The 21511-nt window shown below is 44.2% G+C and overlaps 1 protein-coding gene across 1 annotated transcript; it reads left to right on the top strand.

The window, feature by feature from the left end:
* Window positions 1–480: 480 nt before the first annotated feature.
* Window positions 481–11237, top strand: LOC148055438 (insulin gene enhancer protein ISL-1-like). The gene is made up of 6 exons (XM_087760415.1): window positions 481–508; window positions 1327–1516; window positions 4000–4259; window positions 6230–6516; window positions 7921–8088; window positions 10998–11237. Exons 1-6 carry the CDS (start codon window positions 481–483, stop codon window positions 11112–11114), a joined length of 1050 nt encoding a protein of 349 aa, XP_087616541.1. The 3' UTR covers window positions 11115–11237.
* The last annotated feature ends 10274 nt before the right edge of the window (window positions 11238–21511 follow it).

Consider the following 21511-nt stretch of genomic DNA (forward strand, 5'->3'; position numbering starts at 1 on the left):
CTCCGAAAGCCCGAGCCGGAGCCGCCGCACTGCTTGACGCTGAAATATGATAATCAGAACAACTGCGCCGTGCTGCCCGCAGCCAATGGGCACCGCGCAGGCGTGACGTCCCCGCGCATGACGTCAGGCCAATGGCGAGCGGGCCGAGTTGGAGCAGAGAAGTTTGAGTAAGAGATAAGGGCGAGGCGAGTGCCCGAGCCGTCAGCACCTAGTCTGGCACTGCCGCGCTGTGCCGTGCCGTTCCCGCGCAGCCGGACCCCGCTGCGCACCCTCGCACCATTCTCTCTCCGCAGCCCTGACAGTATCTCCCACGCCGGTAGTGTTTTGGTTTGCCTTTTTTTTTTTTTTTTTAGTCTTTTTTTTTCTTTTGTTATTACTACTTCTACTTTTTTTTTAATTAGTGAAAGCTCTCAAAACTACTTTCGGGTCTTAAAACGAAACCGTACACCATTTCACTGTGGACATTACACTCTTACAGATATGGGAGACATGGGAGACCCATCAAAAAGTAAGGCGGAATTTTTACCGTTGTTGGAATAAATGTGCTGTCTATTGTAATCGTCTCAGGCAGGCGAACTGCTAAAGAGCTGAAATTCATTTGAATGGTAGAGAAGGTGCCTTTGTTGCCGTGCCTGCATGCTTGCTGTGTTTTAACCTCGTAGCCTTGCATGTTAATAGCCTGGGGTCCTGCTCTCCTTTAAAGTTTGGGAAGCAGGCAGGATTTTAATGGGATCTCCAACCACGGAGCCTTAAATTCTCTTCGTGCTAGACTGCGGTGAGGCTGTCTAACTATCCAGCACCTAGTCCGTCTAGGGGAATTAGCATTAGACTTGCAAAAGAGAGCAAGTGACAACCCTAATGATGCTTGTTCTTGCTAGCAACCTCCAGTCCCCTCTTTTATGGCGAAGGGCTGAATGGGAAGCGCACCTAGCCATGCGTTCGACGTTTCCAATCAGAGCCTCTTAAAAAAAATGAAATCAAACATATAGGTGCTCTCCCCGTAAGGAAAGGAATCTAAACAAGCAAACAATAAAATAAAAATAAACCCACAAGGGAGTTCGGAGTTTTGATTCTGTGCAAGGCTTGCGAAATTAGGACCTTCATCCCAAAGACTGTTCACATCTGCATTTTAACATATGTTCCGCCTCCTTTCTAAACGATGGCATACTTCAGTTGCCATTCAAAAGTGTAATACTCTTTAAAAAAAAAACACCAAAAAGCAACAACACTCCCAGAGTACGCCCTATAAGGGAACAACACTAAAAATGTGTTTATCTCTGTAGGAGAGTAAACGGTTAGTCAATCATGTATTTATTTTCATTTCAGAAAAACGCCTGATATCCCTATGTGTTGGTTGCGGCAATCAAATTCACGATCAGTATATTCTGAGGGTTTCTCCGGATTTGGAATGGCATGCGGCGTGTTTGAAGTGTGCAGAGTGTAATCAGTATTTGGACGAGACCTGTACGTGCTTTGTTAGGGATGGCAAAACCTACTGTAAAAGAGATTATATCAGGTACGCCATTTACGTTGTTTAATTCTTCGGTGAGATTTTTTTAAAAAAACTTTATAAATCTGACAGAGGCAGTAAGAGGAACAATTGTGAGAAAGAGGATGAAAAGACAATTGGTATATTTTAAAGTGATTTCCCTATAGATAGACAGGCGAGGAAAAAAAGTTCGAGTCGTCAAGTTTTTTATTCCACAAATTCAAATACAAATCTCTGTATAAACAAAACCACATTCGGAAACGGCTAGCGACTGTATGGGACCCTCCTGAGGACTTTGGCAATGCATCCTGTGATTCTAACAAAGTGGGAAATCGTAGGTGATGGAGAATATTTTCAGTAGTGTAGATATTATAAGCAACACGGAACTGATCGCTTTTTAACGCAACCTGAGAAATGCATCTCTGTGTTTTTACAAAGGCATAATGGCATTCATAAGAAAGGCACTTCAAGCATGTATGCCGTAAAAATAAATACACGAGCAAAAAAAAAAATATTTAAACTAGGCCTATCAAAAACAAACAAACAAAAAGCAAAAGAAAAACAAAATCAAAACTGAAGTTTCCTTCAGAATGAAGGATCGTTTTGTGGGAAGGTTAAAACCTAGACCGAAATGTTTCTTCACTAAAATAACTGACATTTAATCTTTTTAAATATTAACCCCTTTGGTGATATCTGACTGTCCTTTCTTATCTTATCTATACTGATGAATTAGAGCAGATCAAATTGCCCATCATCTGTTCGCGAACAATTGGGTATATGTAGATAAGTACAGTTTCATCCTTTCACTAATTTCAAATGAAAGGAAAACGTTTGGGACTGAGATGCGTTCACTTACCTTCTGCAAGAACTCAGCGGGCGAAATTTAAACAAAAAAAATTGAGCTCTTTTAAGTTAATACGCAATACATTTCATTTGCTACAATTTTAAAAGTAAGATGTACATTATATGCAAGTCGACTTTGAATTAGATCGTGAACCAATCTATAATTGTCAGACATGTGGGCAACCCCCCCAACTTTTGTACCTATTAATGCATACACTTTGCGATCGTGCTGTTCTTTTGCCGTTTAGCTGTTTGTCTGGGGTTTTTTTCTTCTCAAAACGTTATAATTCGGAAATATGTAGCTCTGAATATAGGATGAGTACACGTCCATACATAGCAGCTAAAGATGTGTGTAAATAAACATCTGTACCCACAGGTATACATCTCTAATGTATGACTATCTCTAATGAAGTGTACTGGTGAGGAAATGTGTGGGGATGAATATTAGCTCAGTTTTAAGAACAGCTTTTACAGTTCTGTGGATTGTGTGCATGTATACGTGCGTGTATACGTACATTTGCAGAAAGATGTTAATTTTACTAAGTAAAAAGGCTCCTGGCTAAGGAGCACTCGGTGGAAGCCGAGAAACCGTGCAGTTCTAGACACACGAGTTGGAGCATTTTCTCATGTTCATCTACTGATGGGTGAACTGTCCCCCTCTCCTCCACGGGAGATGAGGAACCCGCCACCCACTCCAGCGTGTAACCCCAGAAATCCATTATTATTGCCGCGTGGGTCTGTCAGCCCTTTCACTCCTGCTGGAGGACTTGAGCCCCGGCTCAAGGTGGGAGCGTGAGCAGGAGGGGAGATGGAGCAGCGAAGCTGAGGTAGGGGCAGGCTGCAGAGCAAAAGCACCGAAAATGCGTTTTAGTATGGGGCGGGGGAGGGGAGTTACACTATTATACATGCGAGCGTGTATATATATAAGGGTGTGTCTGTATGCCTATATTGTTGTATAAAACTAACCTGGTGAGAGAGGACAAGGGGAAGAGCCCCGGCCGCTGGCAGAGCCACACCTGCCGTGTGTCAGAGGCTAAGCTGCCGGGAGCCCGGACACGCATTAAGCGACAGAAGTCCTGATTGGTTTCCTCGCAAAAATAACAGCATTTAGTGAGGCTGGCACGTTTGTGGGGAGTGGATGGCAGCTTCGCCAGCCTCGCCTTTCCCCGGTGTACCCGGGCGGTCCGGTTTAGCTCCGGGCCAGGCTAGGTCAGGTCCCTCCGCCGTGCCCGAGGGAGGGAGAGGGCAGGGACGGCCCCTCGTCTGCTGCAGCCCGGGCGCTAGGGCAGGAGGGAGAGGTCGTCATCTCCTCGGGAAGGAAGAGGGTCTTTTTTTGTTTCTCTCCCTGTTTCTCCTTTCACCTCCGCCGCCCCTTCCCTCCCCCCTCTCCTTGCCCACCGGCGTGTCCAGGATCAGGTCACCGGCAGCAAAGGAATCCGGTTTATTCCTTTCCTCTTCTGGCTTCTGTATTTTCAAGGCTTGTTTAACTAGCGGACTGCGTGTGGCGCGTATACGCGGGGCCACAGGGCTGCCCACGAGCGGGAGTGAAAACCTCTCTCTTTTACCCCTTCCTTCCCCCCCCCCCCCCGCCGTTTCCTTGTCCTCCCCTTCCCCCTCCCGTGCTCTCCCTCCTTCCCTCCCTTCTTTCTGGGCTGGGCCCTGCTCAGGTTATACGGCATCAAGTGCGCCAAGTGCAGCATCGGCTTCAGCAAGAATGACTTCGTGATGCGCGCCCGCGCCAAGGTGTACCACATCGAGTGTTTCCGCTGCGTGGCCTGCAGCCGCCAGCTCATCCCCGGCGATGAATTCGCACTGCGGGAGAACGGCCTCTTCTGCCGGGCGGACCACGACGTGGTGGAGCGGGCCAGCCTGGGCGCCGGGGATCCCCTCAGCCCCCTGCACCCCGCCCGGCCGCTGCAGATGGCAGGTACCGCCCGCACCCGGCGCCGCGGAAGCCCGCGGGGTTTGGCGCCGCCCGGCCCGGCGGAGGGCCCTGCCGCATGCAGCGGGCTCCGCGCCCCCGCGGAAAGGCGGCCCCGAGCGTGCGCGCCCGCGGAGAGGCAGCGGCGGCGCGCCCCACGCCCGGGGCTGCCGCGGGTCCGGCTGTTGGGAGAAACGCCCGCGTACGCAGTATGCGTGAGGCGGAGACACCTGCGCAGGGGGCCGCGGCGGGCTGCACCTCCCGCCAGACACACCTCCTGCTCCGACCGGACACCGAGTGCAGGAGCCCCTTCTGAGTCCGGGGCAGCCGGGAGCCTAAGTCGGAGACGGACGAGCTGATGCACGGAGTAGGTCTGCGGCAAAGCATAGACCCCTCTGTCTCCGGAGCATGTGGAAAAGCTGTTTTAAGCACTGGAGGAAGCGGGATCTGAAAAGAGATAGACTTCATAACTACAGGCGAGCACTTAGGCCATAATTTAAAACTGTCAACAAACTAATCGTCAGTAATTGCCTTTTAAAGTGACTCTGCCTTCTTGAAACGTTTTATGTGATTTGATGAGAATTTCATCTTAAAACTCAGCATTGTAACTTCAGAGTCGCACCACCTTACAACTTTACTTACACTTTTAGTTCTCGACGTGTACATCAGATACTCAGAGACGCTTAGCTTTAGGAAGAGGAACGTCTCCTTGAGGCAAACTAGGCTGGACAAAACAAGGTTGGCCAGCGTTATTGCTGTGCAAGTAACTGTAACTCGAAAGGTTATTTACAAACACAGCTATGTTTAAATGGGCTCGTTTCCCGCTGCTTTCAGGTGACATATCTATATATAGGGAGAAAAAATCTTGTAGCTGATCACTGCAGAATTTTAGAGAGATTGTACGTGGGATGCATCCCTACAGAATGTTTGTGCATGTCTCCGAAAGGCATATTGTGTCTCTGCAGGTACAACACTGCTAATAATTGAAGCATTCGTATTGTCTTCATTGAATTTGCTGCTTTATTGTTATAATCAGAGAAGTCAGAACCTGACTATACAAAAGTGAACACTTTTGAATATTAGCTAGCCGGGGTTTTAGCAAAAAAAAGTATTTTTTATTTTTCCCTTGACTGGGTCAAATTACATCTAGATAGCTACAGCTGCACAATACACAGAAGAATAGCACAATCACACAAATACTTTTAGCTCTTGATGTGATGTTACCCATTGTTTTGCATTTCTTGGCGGTTTCCATGAGTTGCTAGGCTTGCTCCTCTTTTAAAGAATTGGCGAAACATTCATATTTTTTAAGTATTCATCAAAAGTTGACATAAATTCACCTAGCACCTCCACTTTCTGAGCTAGACCTCCATCTCCCGAGCTTTGGGATACAGTACTCTCACAGGATTTTCCTCCACGGTCACGGTGCAGCGGATTTGGCTTGTTTTGCTTTGATTGGAAGCATCAAAATGCCGGGAGCCGTTGCAAGTTATCACGGCCTCTGGTTAAACTGAGCTAGATTCAGTATACAAGAAGCAGACCCGAATTATAATTAATTTAAGAAGTATTCTTTTATTACTTTTCAGGCCAAAAATCTGTTTTGGTGATTTGTCAGGAAATAAATACATAAACTCCTCCCCCTCCTTTCCTAGCGCACGCACACCTTAGTGAATTCGTCCTTCCCTGTCAAGTCTCATACAGGTTCAAGCTTCTGTTATTAAGGGGTTTGGGGGGGGGGAGTTTGTTTTTGCAAATTAATTATCTGTGGAGTCAGAAATGTCAGTCCTGTCACTCCACCAGCACATAAAGCAGAGGAGGCTGCAGGAGCTCCGATAGATCTGACTGCTTGAATGGCCTTTGAAAGAGGGTTCATCACCCACCCCCCGCCTCCCCCTGCCCCACCAGCTTAGATTCATAGCCTCTGCAGACTCTCTGCTTCCTACTCATGGGGATCCTGTTCCTCCCTTCCCTTACAGCAGAACCTATCTCTGCCAGACAGCCAGCTCTGCGACCCCACATCCACAAGCAGCCAGAGAAGACTACCCGAGTCCGGACTGTCCTTAATGAAAAACAGCTTCACACTTTGAGGACCTGCTACGCTGCCAACCCCAGACCTGATGCCCTCATGAAAGAGCAACTGGTGGAAATGACTGGCCTCAGCCCGAGGGTCATCAGGGTTTGGTTTCAAAACAAGCGATGCAAGGACAAAAAAAGGAGCATTATGATGAAGCAACTTCAGCAACAGCAACCCAATGACAAAACTGTAAGTGGCTTCAGCCTCTGACCGTGCTTCCCAAGGAGAAGTGCCTGGGCTATGTTCAGCCCGGCCAGCTTCTGGGGTTGGTTTGACGTTTTTGATTTTGTGGGAGCTCCCTTAAAACAAACAAAATGATACCGCTTAACTATTATTTGCTTGTTCTGCTGTCAGTGCAATTAAAGCAGACCACAGCGAGAAGCCGATACAGGCAGCTCAAGCGAACACGTCTTTCTGTAGGGCTAAGAATACACAGTGGATTAGACTAACTTCTCTGCAGCATGAATTGCGACCTGCAGAGTTTATGGGATGTAATAAGCCCAGCCTTGTGTAATATTTATATTGCAAATGGAAAGGACTCCTTGAAGGGAAAACGATGCTTTCACCCTCTCTCAATGGTTTTACACAGGAGTAAACCCAGAAGTAAAACCCATGAGTAAAAGGGAAATTTGATGTATTTTCTTAGCACTTTATATACTACAATGTGTATATGTGTGTTTGTCAGTGCACTTACTGTAAAAAAAGACAAATGTAATGCAAAGTTTATGGAATTACCATCGTGCTTACAGGTTATTTAAAATATATATAGTTCTTGTGTAGAAATATATTGAGTTCTTGTCTGTGGGCATATGCACATGTAATGCAAACAAGCAGAAAGCGCTGGATTCAGCATAGCAAACTGGCTGTCTCCATTTTAAGCTCTTTTTTTTTTTTGCTATTGTTAGTCCACTTGAAGAAGAGTCTTTTATTCTCTCTCTGTATATTGACTGACCTGAGAATGACTATTAACTCATAAGGCTGCCTAGTTAAGTGAAATTTAAGGAGTTTTGTTTTACCCTGTTGGAATGAAATAAAACACGATGTTATTAACTCACCTGAACAATCTATTCATCGAGGCTTGGAGTTATTTTGTACACAGTGTCTGCACCACAGGGCATACTAGGAGGGCTGGGGTTTCCTTCCTTTTTTTTTTTTTTTTTTCGGGAAAGAGCACGGTATTGACGTACCCCAGGTTTGCCGTGCAATGGATATATGATCCAGTTAAGGTCACGCAGAACAAAACCAGCCTGGATGCAAAATAAAAAGGGAACATGATTAACCGTTTCTTGTGCCGAGCCATGCATCGACAGCCAAGATACAGAGTGCTCGTGTTTAAGAAAGCTAGAGGGGGTATGCTTTGAGAGAAATACGAGGATTAAAAGGAAAGAAAGTAAACTTCCACTGTGATAAATGCAGCAGGTAGAAATAGGCTGACCTAGAATAGAATACAGTAAAACATTCACAACAGATTAACAAAGCAAATACAAGCTACAGAGACTGTATAGATAAGACAGAAAGCAGTTTATTGACTCAGCGCTTATATACAATAAAGTTAACCAAGCTCATTAACATCTTTTGCTGGGCTGTTCACAGAATATCCAAGGGATGACAGGAACTCCGATGGTGGCTGCTAGTCCAGAGAGACATGACGGTGGTTTACAGGCAAACCTGGTGGAGGTGCAGAGTTACCAGCCGCCCTGGAAAGTACTGAGTGACTTCGCATTGCAGAGTGACATAGATCAACCTGCTTTTCAGCAACTAGTAAGTGTCGGTTACCAGCCGGAGCAAACCAGCGTGTACCCGGGGCAGAGCAATGGGGGATTCCCTAAATGCGCTGGATGCCCTCAGAGAGATGAGCAATTCAGACTAGCCGGATTTTCCTGAAGTTGCAAGGTGGGCATTATGGCACTCTGTAAATGCGGCGAATTGAACTGATTTAATAGAGCTTGGTGCAAAATCTACCTTAGTGCACAGCAGAACTCTTGCCGAGTTGAGTGGGAGATAGATAAGGTCTGACCCAGGCCTGAGATTAACTCAGCTCACACACTCCTGAAAACTGAAAGCACCTCTATCCAGAGAGCTAAAACATTCTTCACGTGTCATTTAATTGTATGTACATTTATGACAGCAGTTTCTAAAATTCGCCCCTCTCCCCTTCGGGCCAATTTTCCCTTTATGCTATAGGGTAGATTTTAAATATATGATTGCAATGTCAGTCTGTGTCCTTGTTTTGTCACATAAACATGAGTAGTTTAATTAAATTGTCGAAGTCCTTGCTTTACGCATGTACCTCTAGATATAACTTTATATATGTCCTGGTTTCAGCTGGAATAGAGTTAATTTTCTTCCTAGTAGCTGGCATAGTGCTGTGTTTTGGATTTAGCATGAGAATAATGTTGATAACACACTGATGTTTTGGTTGTTGCTGAGTAGAGTTTACACTAGTCAAGGACTTTTCAGCTTCCCATGCTCTGCCAGGTGCACAAGAAGCTGGGAGGGAGCATAGCCAGGACAGCTGACCCAGACTGGCCAAAGGGCTATTCCATACCATATGACGTCATGCTCAGTATATAAACTGGGGGAGTTGGCTGGGGGGGCAGCGATCACTGCTTGGGGCATCAGTCGGTGGGTGGTATAGTGTATCACTTGCTTTGTATATTATATTATTATTACTACTACTACTACTATTACTACTATTTTATTTTACTTCAATTATTAAACTGATCTTATCTCAACCCATGAGTTTTCTCCCTTTACCCTTCCTATTCTCTCCCCCATCCCACCAGGGGGGGAGTGAGCGAGTGGCTGTGTGGTGCTTAGTTGCTGGCACGACAATATATGTATATATACATATATACATGTGTATATATATATACACACACATATATACATGTAAATATATACATATATATAGTTTACATTAAATGTTGTGCCTCGGAAAGGGAATTAGTATGTATTCATGTGAAAAATTCAAACAATATAATTAACTGCCTTAAGCCAAAAGAAAACAGACATTTTAGAATAAATTCTGTTCTTAGCTCACTTCCTTATGCCTACATCATTTGGCAGCTCATATGGGACCATATCATCTGCAATACTTAGGCCCGATAAGGTGAATTAAGGACAGAAGTTCAACCTTAACTCAATTTCCTGGCCTAAGTGTGTTAAAACCAGATCTTTAAAATAATAAGGTACGTTGTGTATGGTTTTTCAGGGATTCAAAATAATACTTAATGATGAAACATTAATATATAGACCCTTTTTTGATCTGTTGGGCATTTTTTTCAACATGAAACGGTGGAAAATGAAGGTATGTAGCCATGTCTAGAAATGTTTTCAGACCTTTTCAGTTTAGTATCACACTCTTTTACAGGATTGTTTTTTTGTTTTGGTTTGTTTGTTTGTTTGTTTTCTTTCCCCCAGTGGCAGGCTGCAGCATGCTTCCCTCCCCTGGCCCACCGTGCTCATTTGGGAAGCTGTAGCACAGCAGTAAGGCTGTTTGCATCATCTTACCTCTACAGCACCCACCCGTTTTCCTGCTTTAATCAAGCTGTCAAGCAGACACAAGAAAAAGGGATCTCCTTCCGCTTCCTTACTTATTGTGCCTTAACAGAATAGGAGACGTCAAAAACCTTTGATGCAGTGAGTTTTTGTAAGTAGTAGGTCTAAAAAAAAAAAAAAAAAAGAGGCAGAATGGAAGATGGATAACCCAAACACACACACACACACATATAGATAGATAGATCATTAGATAGACAGCTAGATATTGATATAAATATTGGGCATAATTGAAAAGAGTTAAAATGAAGAACTGTGGATGGAACAGACAGTTCATCGACCTTTCAAGGCACTTCTCTAATCTGGAAAGGGCCTTAATCACAGGATCAGCCAGCTAAATAGGTGCCAAAGAAATGCTTTTGGATTAGCAAAGCTCCACCCTTCAAATCATGCCTTTTCCCAATGCTGCTCCTTAACTAACCAGAGCCACGGGGCACATTAGAATGGAGAAGTGTGACCTGTTTTATCAAACTGTCTCTAGTTAAAAAGAGATAACACCTGCTTCAAATCGCAAATGAAAGAGGATGGCTTGTTTCAAATGCCTTCTGCTCCTGGATGCTCCTTCCAGGTTTATTTTATTATGGGCACAAAAGGGGAAAAAAGTAACCTTGCAGTTTTGTGTCAAAAATCACATGCACTCTTAAATAATTGACTAGAACATCCTGTTGAGATTGCCACTCTTGCAAAACAGGGAAGAAGGCCTCATTAAAAAGGTTGGGGTTTTATTGGCTTGATTTTTCAGTCTTTTTTTCTTTTTAAATTTAAATTTAATTTTTATGTATTTTATTATTTTAATTATTTTATTTTAACTTATTTATTTTATTTTTATTTATTTAACTAATTATTTTTTTAAATTTAAATTTAATTTTAAATTAAAAAAAAAATTAAACCTGCTTTTTTTTGTGATTTGGCCGAAGGCCTGAAGAAGATTCCTATGAAGTCAATAGGGAAACTAAACAAAGCAACAAGCAGTGACACAGCCTCCCATGGAGATGTATCAGGCCATTTGGCTACATACCTGTATATTTATTTTTGCGTTCTTCTTTGCCTTTGCCTGCTACTTTTCTTTGATTGTTACAGTTGTAAAAATTCTTCTTTTTTTTTTTTGGCAGGTTAATTTTTCAGAAGGAGGACCCGGTTCCAATTCCACTGGAAGTGAAGTAGCATCAATGTCTTCTCAGCTCCCAGATACGCCCAACAGCATGGTAGCCAGTCCTATTGAGGCATGAGGAACATTCATTCAGATTTCTGTTGTTGTTTCTGCCCCTACCATCACTCCTGTTGGAGAGAGTGGGAGAGTGATCGCGTGGGACTCTGAAATTTAGGGGGAAAAAGTATTTAACAACCCTGTAATGAACCTAGCAAGGAACTGCTCCATGAAATGAATGGAGTCATGTTTGAAAAGACAAGGTAATATGGTAGCAACGCTGTGAAGACAATCATGGGATCTTACTAGAATAAATATTAAAAAACCCCAAACCCACGCTATTCAATCATCAGAGGAGGATCAAAAAGACGTTTTCAAAACGTATTTGTACTCGTGGATCTCAAAAAAAAACAAACCCAAAAGTGAAAAAAAAAAAAAATCTTTTCATTTGACTGCACATCTTAGGGAGAAACCAAGGTAGAGGGACTTTCTATCTAGTGCCTCCCAGTCTGAATGGTGCTGTTTCTATATTGGTTGTTGCCTTGCCAAAATGAGCTCCAGTAGGTTTTCCATCATCAGGAAAGAGATGATTTAGCCCCGCATTGTTGAAAGATTCATTGCAGGAAGGTGAAGCTGCATTGGTTTGCAATGTTGTTTTTAGTTGACTCTAACAAGGGGTTGTTTCCTGGGTCTCTTCTAGCATGTACTGTAGCAGGGTTTTGATTTTGTTTGGTCGAGATCCATCCTCTATCAAGTCTGAAGCAATTAAAAACAGGCTTTTGAATTCCTCTTTAAAAAACAATTTATAAAAACATTGCAACAAGGTATACCTCTATTTTGCCACAAAGCGTCTCGGGATTGTGTTTGAAATGTGTCTGTCCAAGAACCTTCCCCTCCCCAAAGATGTATATAGTAATTGGTTAAAACGACTGTTTTTCTCTCTTTCTCTCGAAATAAAGAGAAAAAAAAAAAAGTAAAAGGAAAAATAAATTTTTTTTTCTCTTGCATTGCAAAATTATAATTTATTATTTATTATCGGAAAACTTGCCACTTTTCATGTCATTTGACTCTATTTTTTGTTTGTTGAAGTAAAAGAAAAAAGGAAAAAAAAAAAAGAAAACAAAAGGTTGTACCGTGGTCTTTGAATTATATGTCTAATTCTATGTGGGCTTTGTCTTTTTTCTTCTTAAATATTATGTGAAATAAAAGCGCCATATGTAGAATTATTATATCTTCAGGACTATTTCACTAAATTAGCATTTGGAATAGAGAAAATAATTATAATATTAATATTAAATAATGAACAAAGTTCCCTCTTTTAAATATTTACAAGTTAGCAGCTAAAATACCTGAAATAAAATACTGCATGCAAAGCAGGTCGTTAGTGAATAAAAGGAATGTGATGTTTTATTGCAAGTATTAACGACCAGCTTGTAAATTTCCGTTTCAACAACTATATCAGGGCTAGTTGGATGCCTTAGCTTTCAATCCATAACGTTAGAAACTCTCTTGTTTCTCCCCCTCATCCCTTGCCCTTAAAAGTGATATTACTCTAGGCGTGATCTGACGTAACGTTAAGACATCTAAAGAACTGGGAGCTCAGGCTTTTTGCTGAGTTCTATTATTTTTAAAAAATAATAAAAAGAAAGTGCTGTATACCAAAGCCTCGTTGATGAGATTGTTGAAATGACTTGTACTTTAAGTATAACCTGATAAAAGGGACGCTTTTTGCTTAACAAGTATGACTATTATTTATCAGTGTCTGTTGTCAAAACGATTGAAAAATGCTGCAGAAGGAATAGGGTTGAGAGGATATTGCTGTGAAATTGCACGAATGGTGTTCCTTATTTTCTGTCGACTTCCCTCTCTCCCTCTTTTCTTCATTTTTTAATTTGCGGGGGAGAGGGTGGTGAAAGCTAGAAATGTGGGCGATTTCTTGGGGAAAGTAGAAAGAAGAACAACAACAACAAAAAAAAAAAAACATAAGAAAGGGTTGGTTTTGCTCCAATCCAAGTGTTCCCTAGTGCTCCCGGCCAGCACAAGACAGGCTCGCTTTAAAAAAAATCTTTAACAACTGGAATATATAGAGATTTTTTAGTCTGACAAAGACAAGTTGGTTTGCATGACAATTACTCCAAACCCTAATGTTTTCTTAACATAACCTTTTTTCCTCCCTCCTCACCATCTCAGCCCACCCTGAGCAAGCTCAGCTATAGAGACAAACCAGTAGAAAGAAAATAAAAAAAAAGGTTAAAAGTCCAATACAAGGATTTCAATCATCCTGATTAGAAACTGGATTCATTTTGTATGCGCAAGTGTAATACGTTTTTGAGTACTTGATAAATATTTAAATAAATATGAAATCTACCTTAAACTGCGTGATCAGTAACCCTTGTGTTTTCATGCAGGATCAGAGGCTTGGTACGACGCTTCAGGGGGCGGGAGGGAGAAAGGGTGTAATTTCTGCCCGGTGGTCTAACATGTAAGTTGTTTGAATCATTCTTACTGATGGGGGAAAGGGGGAGTTTGGAGACCAAGTCTCCGACTCGGAGGGATCTTTAATTGGCGCTGAAAACCTGTAAGGTCAGGGGAAAACGGGGGCTTTTTCATTCGCCTTTTACCACCTGGCGGCTAATGCGTAGGTGGGAAGCGCGGCCACTCCGCGAGAAGAGGCTCAGAGTTACGCCAGGGCGGGGATGACCCCGCGAACGAGCAACTTGCGCCCGGGGGCGTTGCTGAGACACCCCCTCCGGGCAGAACCTTCGGGCCGGTAAAGGTCTGGTGTCTCTGAGGGCTACATAGGAAAGAAAGGTAAATGTTGGCTGTTGCTCCTGTCCCTCCTTGTGAGAGGGAAGGGCCTCCAGCCCTGCGCGGCGCACCGCGGGCCCGGCGCGCCCTCCCGGCGGCTGGGGCTGCCGCCGAGATAAGCGGCCCGCCGGGAGGCAGGGGTCTTCCATTTGGGCTGGCAACGGAGCGTCTTGTTCCTCAAAACACACAGGGCAGTGTGTCTTCTGAGGACTGCAGCCGCGCTCTGACTCCTCGGTTCTATAGCGGGTTGCGGGTGGGAGCCTCGCTCGGGGTGTGCTTGCACCCACACCTACTGCGGGGCTCCTGCCTGCACCCCCACGGAGGGCCTGAGCCCCCCCTCCGACTTTTGGGGGGAGCTATGGTCGCTTCTGCAGCGGCCGCTCGGGGGGGGTCTCTGGCCCCTCGGGCTCAGCGCCGCGAGGAGCGTCCCCCCCCCCGTCGCCGCCGCCACCCCGCTCCGGCCCGCCCCTCCGCACAAACCTGCGGCCACGGGGTCACACTGGAGCCTCCCCCACCCCCGAAACTTCAGTTAAACAAACTTTGTCTCTTATTTTAATATTATTTCTTTTGCGGGGAGGAGGGGGTTGTTCTATGGCCTTTGTTTCCCTTCTCAATTTCATATATTTGTGGCATATTCCTTCCCCCCCCCCCCCCCCAACTTTGAGTATGGAGCAAATAGAGACAAACTTTTGAGCAGTCCCTCCTAGTACCTTCAGGAGAACACCCTTCCTGAGCTTGGGCAGCAGGATTTGTGCAAGCGAGAGAAAATATTCTCTTTATGAAATGTGTGTGCGTGTCCTTATGGTGCTCTGTGCAGGTTCCTGCTCTGGTTCCTCTTTCCAATACGGGCGAGGGCGGCAATTAACAATTCCAGGTCCTCCGTTTTTCTTCTTGCTGCAGCCTCCCTTAATAATGTCAAATAAGGTCTGTTAAAGTCTGCTGTAATTTCTCTGAGAATTTTGTTTGTACACACAGAGACCAATATTCAAACTCTTCTCATTTCCATATTTGTACCAGGTTAATTAGCTCTCAGCATCTCCAGCCAACGTAGGAGTGAGACGCAGAAGCCGGGGATATGAATTCCAGCACTGAGATCAGTCGAACATCTCAACAGTAAGTTCTTGCCTTTATATACATATGTATACATACATATCTTGACAAATCCACGTTGGGTCACCTAATAGTGGGCAGCGGGGAAGGAATGAGGGCCGTCCCCCGCGGTGCCGGCCCGGGGAGGGCTCGCTGACAGCCCTCGGGCCTCCGCAGCCCGAGCGCAGCGCACGGGACGGAGCCGAACCGGGTTCCGGGTTCGCGGTGCCGGGCAGGTTTCACGGGCACAGCCCCGCGCTCGCCTCGTCTGCACGCCCGAAACGCCGACAGCGTTTTACGGTGCGAGGTGCCGCTGCTGGGCGCTTTGCGTGCTTCAGCGGAGCTGTACGTAGTTAATAAAGGGTCTGGAAAGAGATCCTGTTTACTGATTGTTCCTGATTGATGTTTTCTTGATAACAGAGCAAGCCACTGAATGACTGAGCTCAGGCGCCACAAACATAAACTTAAGAGCTCCCAGTGTGCTGGTCCTGCTGGAGGATCACTCCTCACCTCCCGGGACTTGTGAAATGCAGGCGAAGGCAGCTCCCAAGGAGGCAGGCTCCGGGAGGGCGGGGGAGGCTCGCCTGTATGACCGAGCTTTCCATATTGCACGGTATCTGCTGTCATTAGCCAGGGAAAGGGGTGTAAAATTAATCGGTGCCTTTCCCCAAGCCTCCTGTACGTGCCGGAGGTCGGGGCAGGGGTCTGTAGCCGCTCTTCGCAGCATCCCAGCCGAGAGATGCGGCTTTTACATCAGGCTGCTGTTTCGTTTGAATTTCGTTGAATTTTCTTGCCGTGACCAAACAAGTGCTCTGGGCTTGTCCGGGGCCGGGGAGGGAGGGCGACAGAGGCAGGGAGGGCGCGCAGCCTTGCCGCGTCCGGCCCGCACTCCCCGCCGGGCCGGGTCGCCCGAGACCGGCAGCACTGGGACAGTTACCCTGCCGGGCGGCCCAGCCGCTCTCCGCCGCTGTTGCAGCTGGATTGATTACCTGCAGCTCCGGATTTCTCCGGGGGGGGGGGAAGGAGGAAAGATGCAAACCAGGATTTTTGCTGGAGTGTGTCTTTGCTTTTTTTTTTTGTTTTCTCCTAGCAGACAAAACAGGGCAAGGTGTGTTTGTGGGTGAGAGAGGGCGGAAGTTTTCCAGAAATAAGTGACGTGGACCAAAGCAGAGCTTGGTTCCTATCTCCGGGCAGACCTCGGGCGGCAACGGGAAGAGGAAAATAGGGTGTTACTGTGTTTTTTCTTTAGGAGAGCTGTTCAGGTCGGTAGATCTCCAAGGCTAATCCAAACAACCCGTTTGACTTGTGAGGTCCGGAGTCTAGACAGAGCTGGTGGCTCGGCGGCTCCTTATCTGGTTTTGGAATCGGCCAAAAGAGACTTTTCTTAATGTCCACAGCAGCACTGGGATCTGCCGGGGAGCCACCGCACCTCGCAGACAGGACAACAAATACACCCACCACCTGGAAGCTTTACAGCACGCTTTGTTCCCAGGCCGGCGCGGCTGTGGCTCTGTCTCTCCCCTCGCCCTCGGCCACCGGGAAGGGGTAACCCACCTCCGGCGGGCTGTTTAGTAAAACTTATAGCCCGCTGCTTGCCACGGCAGCTGCTCCTGTCGTCCCCCGGGCACCTCCGCGGCAGGATGTGGCAGTGGGCACTCGAGCCCCCCTGGGGTCAGAAGTGCTATGGTGGTTTTGTTTTGGTTTTGTGTTTGGTTTTTTTGTGTGGTTTTTTTTTTTTTTTTTCCCCTCCCCCCCCAGTGTGTTTGCTGCTACTACTATTTTTTTTTTCCAGTTGAAGTTTTGCAGAGAATGGAAAAAAATATCCAAACTCACTCTTGTTCACCAACATTAAGGAATGATCGAAACAAATCAATTAAGAGAGAGGAAGTCAGTTTAGATAGAAGATCTTCTTTGGGAGTAGAAAATTGCCTTCAGCAGCATTTTGGAAAGTAGGGAGAAAGAGGCATCTTTTGGTTGGATGTCACTCTTTCTATTTATTCATTTGTTTTCTTGAGCTTTCAAGCTCTCCTAGCATGTTGGGCGGGTGGATGGTGGGTTTCCAGGTTTCTGAACAGTGCATGAGCCCATCTACTGCCTCTGATGTTTCTCTACTGTAATGCAAAACGTTTTGCTGCGAATCTGTGTGATTCCTCTCCAAACTCTGTGCAGTTTCTCAGTGCAGTTGACTTCAGGGCCATGATATTCCATTTTGGAAGAAAGCAAGCTGATTGGTATAACTATGATGCAGTGATATGCTATTTGCAGCAGATACTGTAATTGAGTCTGCTAATGTGGAATTATGAAATTTGCCAGTGGGTAGGACTCTTTATGCAGTTTAGAAGGTTTGTGGATAAGTGCTGTTTTCTAGATTTAGTAGTTGCAAATTTCCTCATGTACAGAGCAAATTATATTGCAAAGCTTTTGTAATAATTTTCCATCAAACACATTTAAACCATTTAAACTTCCAATAACTCGGGGAATTCAGGATCAAGAGAGCAACATTTCCCTAGAAAAGGAATCTTAACCATGATCCTGATACTCCTCTTTGTTTTGTTTTGTTTTGTTTTTTTTTCCTCATGGGTAAAACTTCATGTTTATTTTTATTTGTCACAAATATAAGGTGTTGTTTGAAAAGTGTTAAACTTAGCAGGTATATAGACATAATACTGACATGTTACTGTGCATGATCAAGTAAAATATGGTGGGAATTAACTTGAAAAGTTTATGAAGGTTTTAACTACAGCCCATAAATTAACCTTTTTTATAAAGATACGATGGTATGTAGAAGATCTTACAATATATATGACACTTAAAAAAATACTCCAATATTTGGAGCCCAAACATTTTTTCCCCAACTTGAAGACACAAGCTGAGGTCCTAGTCTTGGAAGTGCTTACTGTAAGTAATCTGAAGTAATTAATATTAGACATCTCTAGTGAATCAGGAATTGCAGGAGCAAACTTTCTAGTTTACACAGGGCCTTCTGTGAAGGTAGTGAAGGTTTTGCTGCTAACCTCTAGTGAAGCAGGAATGCATAGCTTTGAAGGCTTGAGTCCAATTCTCACTGAAGTTAGTGGCAAAAATCCCCTAGACATGTGAGTATAAAGTGCGTGCTGTGATTTAGTAGGGAAAAAAGTAATTTCCTTTCCACCACCCTATTTTTTTTTTCCATATTTGACCTTAAATGACTGCATAATTTTCTATTATAAGAGAAAAACCCTCTTAAGTTATCGATGCATCAGTAAAAGCATCTTGCTTGGTGTGGTAATCAGAAACAGGAGCCAATAGCTCATCTGAATGTACAGAATATTATAAAATAAAACAGCCACTCCTTGTCTCACAGCCTTCTAAGGGAAATTTCATATGTTGTGAATTCTGGGATAGGAGACTACATACAAATTACTTGCATGATATTTTACAGAAAAGAACTCTTAGCAAAACTTAACAGAATTAGCCCCATACCAGCTCTGAAGTTCTAATTTACATGTATTTCACCTTCATGATATGAAACAAGGAAGATTTTGAAGGATTTGGCCCTATCAGCGTGACTCAAATTCAGGCTTGTTCTGAGCCAGGCAGCTGCCCAATTGGCTGCTGCAGAATGATCCCAAACTTCACACACAGCACAGTCAGTGGGATTTGAGATGTGCTAAAGGTGCAGGGTCTTGTTTAGTGAAAATGAATTGATAGTAAACAGGGTTTTTTACTTAGATTCGTTTTCTGTAGCAAGAATTTCATGATTTTAGCACTGGAAAGACTAGAGCTTTTTTAGTTATTCAAGTAACGTTATTCAGGGTTGGGCCTTTCCTGGCTGAAAACTGTAGTTAGTGGGTAGTTTTGATAATTAAGTCAGGATGAGCAGGATTGAGCACTTAGTGGCCAGAGACCTCAAATTGTTGTATCACTTTAAATGAAAGTGTTTTAGTCCAGCATTCATTCCAGATCTTACTAGCTTACTGGTTAGTGTAACTGGGGAAACAACTAACCCCCAGTGTTTATATAGGAGCAACATATTCAAGACAGTTAGATGAGTCGTCTTCATCACATTTTTTTTTTAAATGCTAGGTTTTTAAATATCTGGTTTTGTGGTTCACTGTTTTTCTTCTAATTAATTAGTTTTCAAGGCATCTTTGCCTGTCATTCCAGTAAGCACAGCTGTTTTATGCCCTGATCTTAATATTTTCTGAGTAAAGCCCCAATGGACTTTAAGAGAGTCATGTGTCCTCAATTCAACTGAGCCCATCCCTTTTCAAAGTCAGGGATTTCTGCCAATTATATAGTGGCAAAGGCAAGAACATTTAGATTTTTGCAATGCCTACCACATAACATGTTTCTTTGTGGTGCTATTACTATACTATTATGAGGTATTCAGAGCAGAAGAATTGGTCGTTAAAGTAGTCCTGGAAGTCAAATGTCACCATTTGGGATCTCAGCTCTGCAGTATGTAGGTTCTTCAAAACATTAGGGAAATGTGTTTGCAGTTTTAATTTAACTTAGTAAATCATTATCACAGGAAAAAAAAAAAAGGCACAGAAGATTAAGAAAGGCAGATACTACTTCTTACAACTATCACATCAAAATTATTCTTAAGTTTGACATTTTTCCTGGTGAATATTTTGTTTATAGAAAGACATTTCTTTCTGAAATCATTAGGTCACTCAAGCAGGGATTCATTTGAGGGTGCTTACAGCTGTTCCATGGTTGTGCAATGCCTAATACAATGGGCCATGCTCCTCACAGGTCCTTAGAGCAATGCTATAACCAACATGGTCAATAACAGTAAATAAAAGACCATGGTGATGTTAATACAACTCTACAGTAATAACTGGCCAATATAGATGTAAAGCCTTGTGTCTTTTAGATGCTTAATTCCCACAAAATAATTTTTCAACACTGCACCTATTCTTGTTTCTATGGCAAAAATGCTGCTAACTTCCACACGAGAATTTGATCTCTTCATTCAGTAAGTGGCTCAAATTAAAAATGGGAATTAAGAATGAAATAGCATGACAAGTAGTAGCATTGCAATTAGCAGTACAAGTTTTATGCTGCAAGGACTGAGTCTGGATGGAAAAAAAAAACCCTGAAAATTGAAAATCTTGTACTGCAGGATCAAATGTTTGGCTGACTATTACAGTCAGTAAAACAATATGTTCATTCTTTAGTTTAATCTGCCTTCAACTATTTAGCAAAAGAACTCTCTACCTTATATTTCAGAAAATATTTTTAGTTTTGATATACATTTGCTGGAGCAAAACCAGCAGCTGTTGATCAAACAACAAATGCAAAAGTTTAACCAGTTAATGATCAATCAAGTATGGTGAGTTATCTCTTCCAGTTCTTAATCATGTCTTTTAGTCAGGTGGTGTTAATCTGAGTTGTCTGTTATTAAATGATTGTTTTATACTTTTTTTTTATATTGTAAGATATTTCTTATTTGGGGATAAAAGTGAATAGAGTCAGGGGGAGGTACAGACTTCTGTGAATGTAGGGTCTAAAAGGAAAAAATAATTATGCTTCCATGCTGAATTTAGGTCAGTGAAATTGCCAGGGGCAGTAGAGTGGTAAATGCAATTGTGAGGGCAATGTGGAATAGAAAAAGGGTGGATGGAGATGGTTTATGTCTACCTGTGACATGACACAGATCCTGTGACACTCTGATAATGCTCTCTGGTATTGAAGCCCTTGTTTCATTGCGCAGCCCAGCCTCATGTGCCTTTTCTGGTTCGTGAAGGGGCTTACCGCTGGTGAGAGGCAGCAGAGCTCCTCTGGGAAAGATGGTTTCCTGTCTCTTTGGCAGAGGCTGAGCCCTCCTCAGTGGGGATGGTTAGACAGGTACTCTCTTCCTAGGAGAGATGCTGAAAAAAGTTGTAGCGGAATAGTTCCCAAAGCATAAAGCTGCCTTGGATTCACATCCATACAGGAAGAGGCACTGGCCACAAAGAGAGCTGATCTCTTGATGATAGATAGAGATCAGGCATCTCTGATGAAATTCCTCATGCCTTTGTTAAAATTGAAATGAAGTCTTGGTAGTTGGTCTGCAGAGCTTACAGGGGAGACACAAGCTTGTGTTTCACTGAAGGCTTTTTTCCTCTCTATGAAAGCCCCTCCAGAGTGCATGCAGGGAGGCTGGGGCTGCAAGCTGAAACTTGCCTGTTCTCAGGAGTGCAGCTGCCTGTGCTTGCCTTAATGCATTGTTGCTCTTCCTCCCTCCCCCTACACCACTCAGGCTATGACCTGGAAGTCTTCAGATGTGGGAGAGCCCAGCCCTGGCTGAGTTCTTGCCCTGAGTTCCCACACTCCTTGTCCTTGCCTCCAGCACGGGCTGTTCTCGCTCCAGCGGTGTGGCCCCAGCTACATGCAGGATGCTGCAGTCAGCTTGGGTGAGGCTTCACCTGGGCCCCCTCCATCTCCTCAGCCAGCATGGGATCCGTGCACATGCTTCGTGATGGGATGTAGGCCCCTGTACAAAAACCTGGGACATGAGACTTAGCACATGGCATCCACTGTGTAAACTCTGTGATGGGAAAGGGCAAGTGTGCTTCTGCAGGCATCCCACCCAAGCACAGGGCTTGTGAGGAG

This window comes from Nipponia nippon, unplaced genomic scaffold (genome assembly GCF_047370975.1).
Source record: "Nipponia nippon isolate SJK-2023a ecotype South Korea unplaced genomic scaffold, ASM4737097v1 scaffold_22, whole genome shotgun sequence".
In the NCBI taxonomy this organism is placed as follows: domain Eukaryota; kingdom Metazoa; phylum Chordata; class Aves; order Pelecaniformes; family Threskiornithidae; genus Nipponia; species Nipponia nippon.

Coding starts and splice junctions, on each gene's coding strand:
- LOC148055438 (XM_087760415.1), top strand. CDS start 481: ATGGGAGACATGGGAGACCCATCAAAAA. Junction 1,517..3,999: donor TGTAAAAGAGATTATATCAG/GTACGCCATTTA, acceptor GGCCCTGCTCAG/GTTATACGGCATCAAGTGCG. Junction 8,089..10,997: donor AACCTGCTTTTCAGCAACTA/GTAAGTGTCGGT, acceptor TTTTTTTGGCAG/GTTAATTTTTCAGAAGGAGG.